Source organism: Elephas maximus, chromosome 22 (genome assembly GCF_024166365.1).
Source record: "Elephas maximus indicus isolate mEleMax1 chromosome 22, mEleMax1 primary haplotype, whole genome shotgun sequence".
Taxonomy (NCBI): domain Eukaryota; kingdom Metazoa; phylum Chordata; class Mammalia; order Proboscidea; family Elephantidae; genus Elephas; species Elephas maximus.
In genome coordinates, this window is record NC_064840.1 from 17,621,484 (window position 1) to 17,636,036 (window position 14,553).

Below are 14,553 nucleotides of genomic sequence, written 5' to 3' on the forward strand. Positions count from 1 at the left end.
ACTTCTTTACCAATTCCAGGTGATCACTATGGTAGTTACCTCCTTATGTCTACATAACTTGTTTGTGCTACCAGTTCTTGGTTCTCCTTCTTTTGGAAAGAGCCCTAACGGCACAGCGGCTAAGCACTCGGCTGCTAACAGAAAGGTTGGCAGTTCGAACCCACCAGCTACTCCGTGGGAGAAAGATGTGGCAGTCTGTTTTGTAAGGACTATAACCTTGGAAACCCTCTGGGGCAGTTCTACTCTGTCCTACTGGATCGCTATGAGTCAGAATCAACCAGATGGCAACAGGTTTGGGTTTTTTTTGTTTGTTTGTTTGTTTTTACCTTAACTCTCTACCCTACCACCCATCCTCTCCACTTCCTCAACATAACTCAATTTTACATGAGCTACCTTCCCGGTGTCTATATTATATGTAAATGGTATTCCGCTTCCACTTAGTAAACTATGATTATGCTTCCATCCTGCACAGCTTTTTCATTCCCCTGGAGTTAATAACTACACTTTCCTACTTCACCTCAGTATGCCTCGTTTTATCTGTCCTTATCAATAATTCAACCCCAAACTCTTTGTCATTTGTCTAAATCTCAAGACATTTAGGCATATCGCGTATTCCATCAACTTCCTGAAGAAGTCTTTCCAAGAGTTTTCTGACCTACCACATTTGGGCTGGTGATTCTCTACAAAAAATACTCTCTTTTTTGTGTCTGGATGAAGCACATCCTACATTTTGTGGAGTCCTTGCAAGTCTGGCAATGTTCTAGCCTCATACCTGATACACTTTGACTAGACAGAGAATTCTAAGTTGAAGTCATTTTCCTGTAGGATTCTGAAGACACTTCTCCATTGTGTTCTAGCTTTCGGTGTTGCTGCTGTGATCAAGAATTCTGATTCCTGATCTTCTGTATAAGACCTGAGTTTTCCTTTCTCCCTGGAAGCTTCTAGGACTGTGTTTGTGCCCAGGGTTCTAAATGTCACGATAATGTGCTTTGCTGTTCGTTTAATTTTACCCATTATGCTGAGCACTTTTGGTCTAGAGACACGTCCTGTAGTTCAGTGAAAGTTTCTTATTTTGTTGCTGACTTCCTTCTCTCTGGGATGTTGTAAACCTGTTGCTGTTGAGTCGATTCCAACTCATAGAAGCCTATAGGACAGAATAGAACTGCCCCCATAGGGTCTCCAAAGCTGTAATCTTTAGAAAAGCAGATTGCCACATCTTTCTCCCATGGCGTCGTTAGTGGATTCGAACCACCAACCTTTCAGTTAGCAGCCGAGTGCTTAACCACTGTGCAGCAAGGGATGCTTTGCGTGTTCTATTCCTTTCTATTTGGATATTTGAGCTCCTACACAAACCCTGGTCGGCGTAGTAGTTAAGAGCTATGATTGCTAACCAAAAGGCCGGCAGTTGAAATCCACCAGGTGCTCCTTGGAAGCTCTATGGGGCAGTTCTAACCTGTCCTATGGAGCTGCTATGAGTCGGAACCGACTCGACGGCAATGGGTTTGGGTTTTTTTTTTTTTACTCTTGCCCTCACAATACAGTGGTCCTCTGGTTTACACTCTCCGGAGAGAAAACCTCCAGTCTTTTGCCAGGGTGGAGGAAGAGAGTTGGGGAAGTGACTACACCTGAAACAGACTTTCAAGCAATCTCCTTAAGTTAGCCCCTCCCCACTCACCCTCACTCCGAGAGGTTCACTGATACCACCAACTCCCATCCTTCAGAGATTCTGCATTGTTATCAGGCTAGCTCTCAGCTTTCCCATCCGCTGGGTTAGGATTCATTTTTCTCTGGTCTACATAACCCTGTACCACTCATTGTCAGTTTCTAGCTTTGAAAAATTCATGCTCTTGTCTACTCCCTCATTCTCCCAATCCTTGTGGCTTTTTTTTTTTAACCCTTCACTAGTTTTAAAAGGAGCCCTCGTGGCAGTTATCAAGCGCTTGGCTGCTAACCAAAAGCTCAGTGGTTCCAACCCACCAGTCGCTCCATGGGAGAAAGATGTGGCAATCAACTTCCATAAAGATTACAGCCTTGGAAACCCTATGGGGCAGCACTACCCTGTCCTAAAGGGTCGCTATAGTCAGAATCAATTCAACAGCAATGGGTTTTACTAGTTTTATTTAGGTTTGAGAGAGAGACAGACAAAATAGATACAGATATACAATCCACCCTCTACCCAGAATTCCCACATAGCTGTCTTCCCATATGGTAATATTAAATTCCTGGCCATCTTTTCTCTCACAGGTTTGAGACTCTTCTTTTCATTTATAAGAAAATGAATGTTACCCACTTGAGACTATGTCAGAACAGAACTGAGAAAAGGTCCACCAAGACCCTTCAAAGAAGTAATTTGTCGGTGAGATCCAATGCAAACAACTTTAAAGTCCACAGGTTTCTCTCTAGAGTAGCACTGTTCAATTTCACTTTGTGAGGATGTAACTATTCCCTGCACCATCCAATCCGGCAGCCACTAGCCACATGTGGCCACTGTGCACTGAAATCTGGCTAGTTCAACTGAAGAACTCAATTTTTAATGTCACTTAATTTTAATTAACTGAAGTAGCCATGTGGCTATTACTTAACCAAGTGGCTAGTGGCTACCATATTGGACAACATACACTGCCTACCTCTAGAGGGAAGATGCCTTCCTTTGCACTTGAGTATAAATGATCAACATTCAGCATGTAGAGCATCTTCTAGAAACACCCAACAGACTAAGTTTTCTTTCTAGGATTGCATATAACCTGCTCAAAACAAATTACCAGCCCCCTGCTCAGGAGACCTTCAACAAATGTCTTGAATGTTCAGGTAAGTGGTCACTCTGGCAGACAGGGCCTACATATGTTCTTGTTATTTGCCACGTAGTCAGCCCCCAGGGATTGCACTGTTGTGATCCAAGAGTTTTCACTGGCTGATTTTCAGAAGTAGATCATCGGGCCTTTCTTCCTAGTCTGTCTGAGTCAGTCTAGAAACTCTACTGAAGGCTGTTCACCATCAGGTGAGCCTCCACTGATAAACAGGTGGTGGCTTCACACGTGGTGCACTGGCTGGGAATTGAACCCAGGTCTCCTGCATGGAAGCAAGAATTCTACCACTGAACCACTGCTGCCCTCAACCTACATATAAAAATCAATTAATCTCATCACCCTCGGGTCCCAAGTAAGCCAAGTGGTCCTTTAAACCTGTTTCTTTTTGCCGTTAACATTGTCTTCTCACCTTAAAACACTCACAGGTACAAACAAGGTTGGGGTGGAGAAAAAAGGTTTTCCCACCCTTCCCTGATCTCACAAGGTACAGACAGATACCACTCTTGGGTGACAATAGGTCTTCCTGGGTAGCAGGAGTTCTTTTATCTGACTCAGGACCTAATAACAGTCAACATATACCAAGTTCTACTCTATCGCAGTGACTGTGCACAACAAACCTAACAAGGTTGGTATTAGTTTAATCTCATTGTACAGATGACAAGACTTAGACTTGGCGGGGTTAAGTCACCAGCCCAGCGTTTCACAGAGGGGCGAGCGGTACTCAAACCCAGATTTGTATGAATCCAAAGACTGTACTGTAAGTCCCTAAACATAGTAGGTGGCCGAAAAACATTTGCTGAATTTAAAGTTCAAAGAAGACTGAGCGTTGGCCCGTAGCTAACTGCCGGAGAATTTCGGGAAAATGGAGCGGAGACTTCGGCAGGCAAACTTCTGCAACTCCGGGGTCGGGAAATGGTCCCGCCGGCCCCCAGCAGCAGAAGTCGAGGCCGGAGCCCCTGACTTCTCAAGCCCAGAGTCGGTCGGCGCCTCCCGGGCCGGGGGCCGGGCCGGGAGGGACCGGGAGCCGTACGCAGCAGGTCCTCGGCAGCCCCGGGCCGCGCCCGCCTAGCCTATGCCCGCCATAGCCCCTCACCCCGAAGCCGAGTGTCGGAGAAGGACTGGCCCAGCGGCCGCCGCCCGTGCCCAGTCCCTGGCTGCGTTGGCCCCGCAGCTGCCCGCCTCACCTGCGTGTCCGCCGCCATCCTGCTGGTGCTGACCCCGGAACCGCTTCCGGAGTCCTTCCGGGTCACCGTGAGAGCCCACGCGGCAGGGCGAGGCCAGCTGCTCGCTAGGGTTGCAGCCCCGGCCTGGCGCCACCGGGCGGGACGGCGGCTACTCCTGGGCCGCAGGTGAGACCGATCTTCCAGTAGGGCGGCCGGATCGGTGGTGCCTGGGCCTTCGCCGGAGAGTATCAAAACCTCTTCCCCAGGGGCCGCCCCTCACGCCCGGGCTGGGTGCCCTTCCTCTGGTTCGTGGCTGAGACGAGGGTCTTTGAGGATTTGTGACGCAGTAAGACGCCCTGTAGCCTCCAATCCACTTCGAGCCTGAACACCGTCATGTGGGCCTTCCTTGAGTGAAGGCACCTTTCAGAAAAAGTATGAGTCTGGAGAGCATCCTCGATGCTAGGAACTGAACTAGGTAAAAAGGAGACTGCAAACTATACTGAGGCTCTTGTCCTTAAGGAGGTTGTGGGAAATGACTTGTTAGTTGCCATCGAGTGGATTTTTACTCATGGCTACCCCAAGTGTACAGAGTATACCTGCTCCGTAGAGTTTTCAAGGCTGAAACCTTTGGAATTATGGTATTGGCAAGGAATATTGAGTATACCATGGATTGCCGGAACAAACGTCTTGGAAGTACAACCAGAATGCTCCTTAGAAGTGAGAATGGTGAGACTTTGTCTCACGTACTTTGGACATGTTATCAGGAGGGACCAGTCCGTGGAGAACATCATGCTTGGTAGAGGGTCAGTGAAAGAATACCTCAAGATGGACTGACGCACTGGCTCCAACAATGGGCTGAGGCATGATTGTGAGAATGGCACAGGACCAGGCAGTTTCCTTCAGTTGTATAGTTGGAACTGCCTCGAGGGCACCCAACCACCACCTTTGGAAGCGGATTGCCACCCCAGTCTTCTGAAGCACCTCTAGGTGGGTTTGAACCACCAAACTGTCAACTGGTAATTGAGTGCTTATCCATTTGTGCTACCCAGTTAAAAAGGAGACAGCAAACTAATTGTAGGCTCTTGTCATCAAGGACTTGTGGAGTACAAAATAGTAGATACGTAAGTAAGGGAAGGATTCAGGAAAACTGGGAGAGGAGCCTGCCCTTGGAAATGTTGCTTGCTCCAGGCTGGGCACTTAAGCCAAGGCCTGGAGGTGGGAGGTAGGGAAGGTCTTCATGGCAGGCTGTTGGAATTTTATGTCAAGTGTATACATGTATAGTTTGGAGCACTGTATCTCCAGTTTAGCCTCCACACACCCTTTAATATTTTTGAACTTTTGAGAGTTGCAACAGAACACATTTCACATCATGACCCAGCCCATAAATCTGTACATGGAATAAAACCCGTTGCCATCGAGTCGATTCCGATTCATTGCAACCCTATAGGACAGATTACAACTGCCCCCACAGGTTTTCGAAGGAGCACCTAGTAGATTCGAACTGCCAGCCTTTTGGTTAGCAGCTGTAGCTCTTAACCACACCACCAGAGTTTCCGTGTGTGGAATAGTAGCTTCAAAACAAACTACCTACTATTTGAGCAATCAGATTTTTAATACTGGTCATCACCTCCTCATAGGACCCCCACACAGTTTGAAAAACACTGCTGTATATAGGACAACTGCCATTCACTGAGTGCCTTTCAACTGACACTGAGAACCTCTTGTTAGATCCTCGTGTGCCATAGAACAATTCCAACTCATAGCAAACCTATATGACAGAATATAACAGCCCCATAGGGTTTCCCAGGCTTTAATCTTTACAGGAGCAGATCATTTTTTTCTGCCGAGCAAGTGGTGGGTGGAAACCTCCGACCTTTTGGTTAGCACCCAAGCAATTAACCATTGAGTCACCAGGAATCCTTTAATGTAGCTTAGAGGAACCCAAACTAGCACTCAGATGGCCATGGGTACAAAAATCCTAGTGTGATAAAAGGACAGTAAAAGCTGGCCTAGAAAAAGCAGATGACACTAGGAGAGACTTTAGTTTCTAGCATGGAATGGACCACTAGACCACTGCCGTCAAGTCAATTCAGGCTCACAGCGACCCTACAGGACAGAGTAGAACTGCCCCCATGGTGTTTTCAAGGAGCGCCTGGTGGATCCAAACTGCCGACCTTTTGGTTAGCAGCTGCAGCTCTTAACCACTACACCACCAGGGTTTCCAGTTTCTAGCATACAATACTATAAACCTCAATATGTACAAAATAATGAGTGCAAAGGCTTTTAAGAGAAGTAAGCCTTTATTTCCTTGTTTCACAAATCTGGCTAAGCTGGTTGCTTTTTGGTGACTAGTCAAAGAGACCAAATCCCATATCCTCGTCAGACTCCTCTGACTCTTCCTTTGCTTCAACTTTGGCCGGGGCCGAAGCAGCAGCAGGAGCAGCAGTGGTGGCAGGAGCGGCCACAGGGGCAGCAGCCACAAAGGCAGATGGATCAGCCAAGAAAGCCTTGACCTGAAGCCGGGGGAGAAATTAGTGGTCAGAAAGGTTGGCCATACACAACCCCCCTCCACTACCCACAATCTCCCAAGCCTTTACAGAGTTCTAGAGTTGAAGTGACCCAGGTAGGACACCTTGGGCATGGCCTAGTGAGAGCCCAGCTCTCACCCATTAGCCCTTTAGATCTCTTGCCATTTCCCAAGTGAGGATACCTCTTCCTCCATCCCCCAACACCAGCCTCCCAGCTATACTCTTAAAATTTTACCTGCCAAGTAAAATATGATTATAAAAGCACGACGCAGTAGGTTGCCATGTGTTCTACCACCCCTCCTGCTCTTGGGCCCACTGTGGTCCTGGTGGGACCTTTGTACCTTTTCAGCCAGTGGGAAGGTGTAATTAGTCTCCACAGACAGAGCCAGGACCCGCTTGTACCCATTGATGATAGAATGCGGTATTGAGGCAACAGTTGGGTAACCAATCTGCAGACACACGCTGGCAACATTGCGGACACCCTGAATGGGGAAGAGAAAGGATGCTTTAGGTGAGACATTCTAAAATAAAGGCAGTGAAGTCCCAACAAACTCAATGAGAACCGACGATACTTGCTAGGTTAACTTTTCAGTCTAACACAGGAGATATTTCAATCTCCTACCAGTTGCTCCTGGCAAAGTGATTCAGACCTACCAGGTTAGAAATGCTTTTTGCCCTCACTCCCAACCTGAGTGTTCCCTTTACCATATGCTGATGGGCTGGGTATGCTTCCAAAGCCACCACTCTTTTATAAAAAAATCAACTATTGACAAAACCTTGAGTTCCGTGAAGGAAAGATGCTAAACTAATTCCAAACATAAATTTTATATACTAGTTAAGAGTTCCCCAAATTAACTGGAGTTATTTAGAGTATACTTAATTGCAACTTTTTTATTTGGCCCAACAATGTTATCTTCTATCACCATCATTCATTAGAGGACTTTAATAGCAAAAATTAAGCAGAAGTCTCAGAAATAAGGACAGTAAGTCCTCCAAGAAAGGTTATTTGACAACACTATACTAACATTTATGTAAAAAAAAAAAAAAAGAACATTAATTCATCTCCATTTTTCTCACTTCTCTTTTGATCCTGACACTACTCAAAATCTTATGCATTACTGCAGCCCCTAGCCGAATAGCCCTTTCTACGTGCCCAGCACTCTTCTTAGGCTTTACGTTAATTCATTAGATCATCCAGCAAAATGATATTATTATTGCCATTTTACAGATGAGGGAACTGAGGCAGACAGATTAAACAACTGTGCTTGGTTACACACCTAGTGTAAGCAGCACAGCCAGGGCTTCAGTCTGACACAGTCACGCTCTCAACCACTAATATGAGAAGGGGCAAGGCTGGGTAGTATGCTACCTCCAGGAAGCGAGAATGCAGAGTCTCCTCTGTGATGTCAAGCACTTCAGGGTTGTAGATGCTGCCATTGTCAAACACCTGCTGGATGATCAGCCCAAAGGAGAAGGGAGAGATGTTCAGCATGTTCAGAAGTGTGGCTTCGCTGGCTCCCACTTTGTCTCCAGTCTTAATCAGCTGCACGTCACTCTGCAGAAAAATTGGCAGTTAGCACCCAGGCACCGAGCAGGTCCATAGCCACCAAGAAAGCCCCCACCACCACCACTCACCAGGATTTCAATGGTGCCTCTGGAGATCTTAGTGGTGATGCCCAAAGCCTGGAAGAAGGAGGTCTTCTCGGGACCCAGACCAGTGTTCTGGGCTGGCACGGTAACCTCACATGGGGCAATGGCACCAGCACGGGCAGCAGCTGGCACCTGAACAAAAGCAAGAAACAAGAAACAGTGAGAACAGTCTTCTCCCCACAAATCCATGCTGAGAATAGTCACTTTTGTTTAAAGACCCAAAAACAATAAGGTCTCTTTAGACAATCTGATCCTGCCCTCACCTTGTTGGCCAGCAGCATGTCCCTGATTTCAGTAAGGTCCTCCTTGGTGAACACGAAGCCTACGTTCCCCCGGATGTGAGGCAACAGTCTGCAAAGAGAAGTTTACGGGTCACCTTTCGGCACATTCTTCCCTAGGAAAATGGAACAGGGCACTGGGAAGAGGACGGCACAGCTCGGGGGACTGACTGACTTCTCCAGAGCCGGGTTGTTTTCCAGGTGCCCTCGGATGGCCTTGCGCATCATGGTGTTCTTGCCCATCAGCACCACGGCCTTCCCCCGGAGGGACATGCGGATTTGCTGCATCTGCTTGGAGCCCACGTTGTCCGCTCCCACGATGAAGCATTTTGGATAATCATCCAAAAGTTGCTACAAGAACAAGCCGGAAACAAAAGTTTCACAGGAGGAAAAGAGAGGGATGACGCCAGGAGAAACCAAACCCATTATCACTGACTTTCCATTTCAATCCCTTTCTTTTGCTTCTGAGGTGACTTGGAGATTTGAGACAATTCTTCCCACCAGAAGTCACCTGGGTTATGAATGGTGCCCGATTTACTTGCTGGGTATAAATTATGAAAACTAGCTTTCTACGCTTCATCGAAAAGGCAAAAAGGAGAACAAAAGATGTACCTTTCATGATTTGCAAACTATAAAGCCCCAAACTGATATCCTACTTTTTTCCAATTATGAGGCATGTCTCCGATTAAGTAAAATAGCTAATCTTAACAGGGAAAAAAATATTCCAAATACGCCAGGTCAAGGGGAGGATTAGATTTGCAACATTTGAAAACACAACATAAAGCAAATATCACAAAACATGACTGTCAAATCTAAGTGGTGGGTATATGGATGTTTATCGTTTACTTCTTCTAAAAATTTACTGCGTATCTGAGAAGTCTCCTAGTAAATGCCTGTGGAAATTAAACCAAAAACCCGTTGCTGTCGAGTCGATTCCAACTCATAGCGACCCTGTAGGACAGAGTAGAGCTGCCCCATAGAGTTTCCAAGGAGTGCCTGGTGGATTTGAACTGCCCACCTTTTGGTTAGCAGCCGTACCACTTAACCACTACACCACCAGGGTTTCCCATGTGGAAAATACAATAGATTAGGCTCTAAAATGGCAGCCTAATACCTGCAGAACAGCAAGTCAGTGTTTCTAGACAAGAAATACCCACAAGGCCATCCAAAGGAAACCACTCATTCAACAAATAGTCTTTGGATTGGTGGGACTTAAATATGCAACAACTTGCCTCCTATAAAAACAGTAAACTATAGATCAAAGAAAATAAGTCACCAGTGGCCTCAGAGCTTCCCAAAAACTGGAGACAGAAAAGCTCTACTTGAAGCCAGATTTCACCTGCCTGAACCTGTTTTCCTGTAATAGTGGGGTCCTACCTCTGGAAAATATTAAGATTAAACGACAATCTGCCCAAAAGGGCCTAATTCAGTAGCTAGCACCGAAAAGACGGTAACCAAGTGGCAGGTGATTGTCCCTATTAGGGCCTAAGGCTGAGACAGCATGTTGGGCGACCGCAACCCAGCCCGCACTTACAATGATCTTAAGGAAGTAGTTGGACTTCCAGGTCGCCCTGTCTTCCCTGGGCATCACGGCGGTGCGTCAGGGATTGCCACGCAGGGTTTAAAGACGATGTCACTGGAGGAAGAGAGGGAGCTCAGACCTGCTAAGTCCTGGTGACCCCCGCACTCACCACCTAGGCCCGGCCGGGATCAGGCCCAAGGCCTATACTGCGCGGGCCAAGCGCGAGCGCCCACCGCACCACCGCCACCACCATTCGGGGAGCGCGAGACCCCAGGCCAGATAGGCCCGAACCCCAAGACTTCCATTCCCCCCCTCGCGTACGCCCCGCCCCGCGAGCAAAACCAAAAAACCCACGGCCGTGGACTCCGACTCACAGGGCCCCTACAGAACAGAGTAGAACTGCCCCATAGAGTTTCCAAGGCTGCAAATCTTTACGGAAGGAGACATCGTTTTCCTGTGGAGCGGCTGGTGAGTTCAAAGCCGAGCGCTCTGACCACTGCGCCACCACAGAAACCCCCATAATTCCCGCGACCAGGCGCCAACGCCAGCTAAAGACGGCACGAACCTCTCACGAGGACGCCTGGAGAGAGGAAGGCCACGCGCCGGCGCGGTACCTTTTATACCCAAACGAAGCAGCCAATCAAAAGCCGAGGACAGCGTTCCCGCCTATTGGTTGGCTCAGTCTCCTGTTTGTACGGGCAGAACTGATGTAGATAACCATTGGATGATGTCGCTGCCACTCTAGCCAATGGGAAGCCGCCTTTAAAAACAGTAGTTAAGGTAGGCGCTTGCCTCGGTTTGAGGGAATTTTCTCAGCGCTGCTTCCCTCTGCTGGGCTGGAGCTGCCTTCTGGTGGGGAGAAGAAGTGATTGAGAGTTTGTGGACAAAGTCACAAACTAAAGAGTAGTTGCGAAGAAGGGCCTACTAGAAATAACTGCGCATAGTTTAGAAACAGAACGGGCTCCTACCTTCTACTTTATCTCCCCTGCGGTTTGTTCTTTTGGCCAACAAATAAGAGGGATCCTTAAAAAACCTAAGTCAGAGCCTGTCCTCATCTGCTCACAGCTCTTCTCCATTTCACTCAGTAAAAACCCAAAGCTTAAACAACCTACAACGCTCTACATGATCTGCCTTTACCACCCTAGTTCTACTCTCATCTCCTATTTTCCAACCAGACGATGCTCTTTGCTGTTTTCTAGAAGCATGCTCCCACTTAAGGGCTTTGCAGGAGCTATCTCCTCTCCCAGAGCCCTGGTGGCACAATGGTTATAAGCTTCGCTGCTAATCAAAAGGTCAGCAGTTCGAATCCACCAGCTGTTTCTTGGAAACCCTATACGGCAGTTCTGCTTTGCCTCATACGGTCACGAATTGACTTGGCGGCAGGAAGTGACTTGACCCCAACGGCTTGGGTTATTCCCTCTCCCTGTAACTCTTTGCTGATAACTTGACTCACCTCCATCATCTATCACCAGCTGCTCAATGAAACCTACCCTGGGCCTATTTAAAATTACAAAAACTCTCACTCCCGCTCCCCACGTACCCTGTTCTATTTTTTTCGGTTAGCACTTAGATCTCATAACACACTGTATCAAGTACTTATTATATTAGTATTTATTGTCCGTCTCTCTCTGCAATAATGCAGTCTACACGAGGGCAGAGATTTTTGTCCTTGCCTGGCACATAGAAAAGAAAAAAAAAAAAAGCCCAAACCCATTGCCATCTAGCCAATTCCAACTCATGGAGACCCCATGTGTTACAGAGGAGAACTGCTCCATAGGGTTTTAACAGTAATCTTTACAGAAGTAGATCGCCAGGCCTTTCTTCCACAGTGCTGCTGGAGGGGTTCAAACCACCAACCGTTAGGTTAGTAGCTGAGCCAAGCTGTTTGCACCACCTGGAGACGTGGCACATGGTTGGTATTTAGTTTTCATTTGTTGAATGAATGAATGCAGGGTTTGCAGTTAGGAAACATGGATCCATATCCTTTTTTTCTGCCATTTGTGAACTGTGTCATCTTAGGAAGTGACCCTGTTTGACCTTGCTGACCCTGTTTCCCTTTCCTTATCTGTAAAATGGGGAAAACAATAGTACACAGATTCCAGAGTTATTATGAGGATTAAATGAGATATAATTTAAATTAAGACTCAAATGTAGTAGGAAATGTTAGCTTATTATTCATTCATTCTTCTTATTCTAACACTAGCGCTATGTAAATTTTTTTTTAATGAATGAGCTTAGATCCTAGAGCAGAGGGGTGTTCCCCACTCTCTCAACTCTTTTCCTGTGGCCATATTAGAAATTTCCAACGAGTTCATCTGGATCAAGTAATTGAACTGTAAAATGGTTGTCTATATGTGGCTTCGAGGTCTGAATTTCCCCTCTAGGCCGATCTACGTATGGTTGAAGCTCTAGTATTCCCGTCCCGTGTTTACTTTGGTGGAGGTGCTGGTGGTAGTTGGTACAAACGGTTAAGGTGCTTGGCTACATTCAAGGTCATCCAGAGGTGCCTTGTAGGAAATGCCTCGCGGTCTACATTTGAAAAATCAGTCATTGAAACCCCTATGGAGCTCAGTTCTACTCTGACACACATGGGGTCGCCACGAGTAGGAATCGACCCGGCTCGATGGCAACTGGTTACCAGTGTCTAATTTTGCTTTAGAGTGCGTCTTTGTGCAGTCAGGTATGAAGCCTTCTTTTCAGGCCACTGTAAGGAGGAACTGTTCCCAAACCTGGTGTCTTAGTCATCTAGTGCTGTTTTAACAGAAATACCACAAGCCGATGGCTTTAACAAAAAGAAATTTATTTTCTCACAGTAGAATTGGCTAGAAGTCCAAATTCAGGGCATCAGCTCCAGGGGAAGGCTTTCTCTCTCTGTCGGCTCTGGAGGAAGGTCCTTCTTGTCAATCCTTCCCCGGGCTAGGAGCTTCTCGGTGCAGGAACCCCAGAACCAAAGGACACACTCTGCTCCGGTGCTTCTTTCTTGGCGGTATGAGGTCTTCAACTCTCTGCTTGCTTCCCTTCCCTTTTCTCTCTTCTAAGACAAAAGGTGGTGCGGGCCACACACTAGGGCAAGTCCCTTTACACTGGACCAGGGATGTGGCCTGAGCAAGGGCGTTACATCCCACCCTAATCCTCTTTAACCACAGGCAGAGATTATGATTTATAACACATAGGAAAATCACAAAATGTAGGACAACTACACAATACTGGAATCATGGCCTAACCAAGTTAACACATATTTTGGGGGGACACATTTCAATCCATGACACCTGGTAAATACCAAAATCACTCTAAGAGCTTTGTGGAAACACAAGTTTCCAGGTCTACTGGATCAGAATGTACAGGAGTATCCTATGAGCACTCAACTACTAGCTGAAAGGATGGCTGTTCCAACCCATCCAGGGGCACCTTGGAAGAAAGACCTGGCAATCTGCTTCTGAAAGGTCACGGCCTTGAAAACCCTACAAGGCAGTCTTAATCTGCACACATGGGGTCACCATGAGTCTGGATGAACTCAACTTGACAGCAACTAACAAGAGTGACTCTGAGGGGTCAGTGGTGTTTCAGTGGTAGAATCCTCACCTCCCAGGTGGGAGACCCAGGTTCATTTCCTGGCAAATGGACCTCATGCACAGCCACCACCCATCTGTCAGAAGAGGCTTATGTGTTGCTATGATGTGGAACAGGTCTCAGGAAGCTTCCAGACTAAGACCAGGAAGAAAGGCGTGGTAATCTACTTCAATAAAAACCCTACGGATCACAACAGTCCATTCCCCAACCAAACGTGTAGCGCAGGACTAGGCAGCGTTTCATTCCCACTCAGCAGCAGGTAACAACGACTTGATGTTAGCCCAGTCTGAGAACTGCCAGAGTCGATTACTGCTAGGATCCCTTTTTAATGAGTGTATTACTGCAAAGTACTTTTGCATGTTACCTGTTAATCTTTGCAATAATCCTCTAAGGTAGGTATCAATATTCCCATTTTACAGACAGAAAAATCCACACAGAGAAGTTCAATAATTTGCCCAAGTCCCTCAGCCAGTAAATCATAGTTTCAGAATTAAATTCCAGGAGCAAGTTCAAAGCCGATGGGCCTCACTACGCTATACCATCCCTTCCAACACTGTGGCTGTCTCCCTCTAAACTCACTTTCCCAAGTATACAAACATTCACAGGGTACCTTCCCAAGGACATCCTGGCTCCGATCACATAAATACCCTAATTATAGCATATCAATATAATGGAATACCATGAAGCCATTAAAAAATGATGCAGATCTATATTTATTGACACGGAAAATTATCCACAAAGTACAGAAGAGTGAAAAAGCAAATTACAATGCAGTGTACCATACCCATTTCTGGAAATGAAATGACTCCAACATGGGCTGGAAGAATAAACCAAGTAATTATCTTTCACCGAGAGCTGAAGGCAATTTTCACTTCTGGGCTCACTGTAGATGGGGCAGGATTTACACTGGAACTCAACATGCTGCTTCTGCAGGCCCATTCCAAACAACAGGGAAGCTGTGAAGCTACAGCCCACGTGGAACAAAGCTGAGATGGACGATAGCAGCTCCTGGACCCTAGAGTTCTGGCTCTTGGT

At 46.8% G+C, this 14,553-nt stretch overlaps 2 protein-coding genes across 2 annotated transcripts in view; both read right to left on the minus strand.

Moving 5' to 3' along the window:
* The window catches only part of GCN1 (GCN1 activator of EIF2AK4), a 67,625-nt gene extending 63,528 nt beyond the window's left edge, over positions 1-4,097 (minus strand). The window contains exon 1 of the mRNA XM_049865437.1: positions 3,992-4,097. Coding sequence (XP_049721394.1) covers positions 3,992-4,009 — 18 coding nt within the window. The 5' untranslated portion in view covers positions 4,010-4,097. The remainder of the gene's footprint in view (positions 1-3,991) is intronic.
* Positions 4,098-6,251: 2,154 nt separating this feature from the next.
* On the minus strand, positions 6,252-10,557 carry RPLP0 (ribosomal protein lateral stalk subunit P0). The gene is made up of 8 exons (XM_049865439.1): positions 10,514-10,557; positions 9,961-10,062; positions 8,602-8,777; positions 8,412-8,499; positions 8,134-8,280; positions 7,868-8,053; positions 6,840-6,980; positions 6,252-6,483 (listed from the first exon to the last, which is right to left on the minus strand). Exons 2-8 carry the CDS (start codon positions 10,012-10,014, stop codon positions 6,319-6,321), a joined length of 957 nt encoding a protein of 318 aa, XP_049721396.1. The 5' UTR covers positions 10,015-10,062; positions 10,514-10,557; the 3' UTR covers positions 6,252-6,318.
* Between the last annotated feature and the right edge of the window lie 3,996 nt (positions 10,558-14,553).

Bases quoted from the DNA above. Each gene is read 5' to 3' on its own strand.
- RPLP0 (XM_049865439.1), bottom strand. From the start codon at position 10,014: ATGCCCAGGGAAGACAGGGCGACCTGGAAGTCCAACTACTTCCTTAAG. The intron at 8,778-9,960 runs GTAAGTGCGGGC...TTGTTCTTGTAG, and splicing joins ACTACTTCCTTAAGATCATT to CAACTTTTGGATGATTATCC. The intron at 8,500-8,601 runs GTCAGTCAGTCC...TTCTCTTTGCAG, and splicing joins AACAACCCGGCTCTGGAGAA to ACTGTTGCCTCACATCCGGG.